The following is a 1704-nucleotide window of genomic DNA, read 5'->3' on the forward strand; positions in this document are numbered from 1 at the left end:
CCCCTCCCTTTTCCCTCCCTCCGCTGTTTCCAAGCATCCCCGTAGCGTTATCGACCCGGACCGGGGGTGGAGAGAGAGAGCGGATGGGGGGAGGGAGCAGGAGCACGGCCAGCATGGGCATGCGCAGACAACCCCCGGGCTCGGGCCCATGCTCGGGCCACCCCCGGCCCCGGGCCGCCGCCGCCTGGACTTGGCCTGTGCCTGAGTGCGAGTGTGACGGCACTACCCTGGAGATCGGCCCGCTCGCAGCCTGCGGGCCTGCCTATGGTTAGCGTGGGCTAGAGGGCCAGCAGGGCAGGGCGGCGCCCACTCCTGAACTCGCCGCCGCAGGCGCAGGGCAGCTGGCCCCGTGAGGTCATGTGAGCCCGCCCCGCCCGCAGCCCAGCCGCCCCTGGCCGCGCCCCAATGCTCGCAGTCGGCGTCGCAGACATCGGAGAGGGGCTTGGCGGCCTGCGTGCTGCTCGCGCGGGCCTGAACCTCGGACCAACGATCCTCGCCGACCAATGTTCCAGGTAAGGGTGCGGCGCCCCCGCCTCAGAGCCGGCGGCTAGACCCGCCCGGCCCCGGGCAAAGTGACGCGGCGCGCTTCGCCGACCTTTCGCTGCCCCCCGTCCCCGTTCCTGTCCCTGTCAGTGCCCCCCTCCCTTACCCCCTCCTCCATCCCCGCCGCCCGCGGCTGGCGCGTCCTGCAGCACCCCTCCTCAGGTCCCGCGGCCCTGCCTGAAGGGCTGTTGAGAGGCTTAAGGACATGGCCGGGAAACAAAGGCGAAGGGCCGCGCGCGCCCCGCCCCGCGCCCTCGTCAACAGACGAGCAACACGGCCATTGAACGCCCCACGCCAAACGCTTTTAGTCGCGCCGAAACTCGAGTGTGGCAGAGTGTGCGTCCAGAGTCACCCTGTCGTACTCTGTGGTGCAGGCGGCGGGCGACGCACCCGGACACCCCCTCGACCTCAGCGCCCAACGGAGGGCGGGTAGGCAACCCAGCGTCCCGCGTGTCAAGCGGGACTGCGTCGCTGCAACAGTGCAGGGGCCGTCCGACCGGCCGGCTCGCCGCCGCCCGCGCCCGCCCCGCCCGGCCTACAGCTGCGTGCTGCTCCGTGCTGCGCAGGTCGGCTGCCGCCTGAGGAACGTCGGCCTGCTCTGGGTGCTCCTGCTAACATGCTCCAACATCCTGCTGACGGTGCGGCTGCTGAGCTCCACCACGGACTGCGGCCCGGGCCACCTCCCCGGCCACGGCCGCGCCGCCCTGGTGAAGGCCCACCAGCAGCACCCGCAGGGACCGCAGGGCCCGCAGGACGACAACAGGGCCGAGCTGCCGGCGGAGCAGCAGGACCCGCTGGAGCCGCTGCCCCCCGAGGACGAGCTGGACCAGCAGGTAAGACGCCCCTCACACCCCGCCGACGCCCTTCGGTCGTGCTACAACTGCTTATTCACTCTGCCGTCATGTCATGTCGCCAGCCCAACGTCGAGGAGGACCCGGACACCATCTCCGTGGAGCCAGCACTCGGCCGTTGGGACAACCGCCGAGTGCTGAAGATGTTCGATCACGCCATGGTGGGCGGCCGCTTCGCCGAGCTGTCCGCCGAGTACAAGGTCACCCTCGCCACCCAGACGAGCCTGGAGCGGCTCCACTCGCTGGTGCAGGTGAGGACCGGTCCTCTGTCCTGGTCTGAGTTTTGTGTGTGTGTGTGTGTGTGGGGGGG

The 1704-nt window shown here is 70.8% G+C and overlaps 1 protein-coding gene across 1 annotated transcript; it reads left to right on the top strand.

The window, feature by feature from the left end:
- Positions 1 to 107: 107 nt before the first annotated feature.
- LOC127750912 (uncharacterized) lies at positions 108 to 1645 on the top strand (the record flags this gene model as incomplete). Its single annotated transcript, XM_052273592.1, has 3 exons — positions 108 to 512; positions 1110 to 1376; positions 1460 to 1645. Coding segments are annotated over exons 1-3 (462 nt in total), but the record flags the coding sequence as incomplete, so codon positions are not given.
- Between the last annotated feature and the right edge of the window lie 59 nt (positions 1646 to 1704).

This window comes from Frankliniella occidentalis, unplaced genomic scaffold, assembly GCF_000697945.3.
Source record: "Frankliniella occidentalis isolate FOCC.00 unplaced genomic scaffold, Focc_3.1 Scaffold286, whole genome shotgun sequence".
Lineage (NCBI taxonomy): Eukaryota > Metazoa > Arthropoda > Insecta > Thysanoptera > Thripidae > Frankliniella > Frankliniella occidentalis.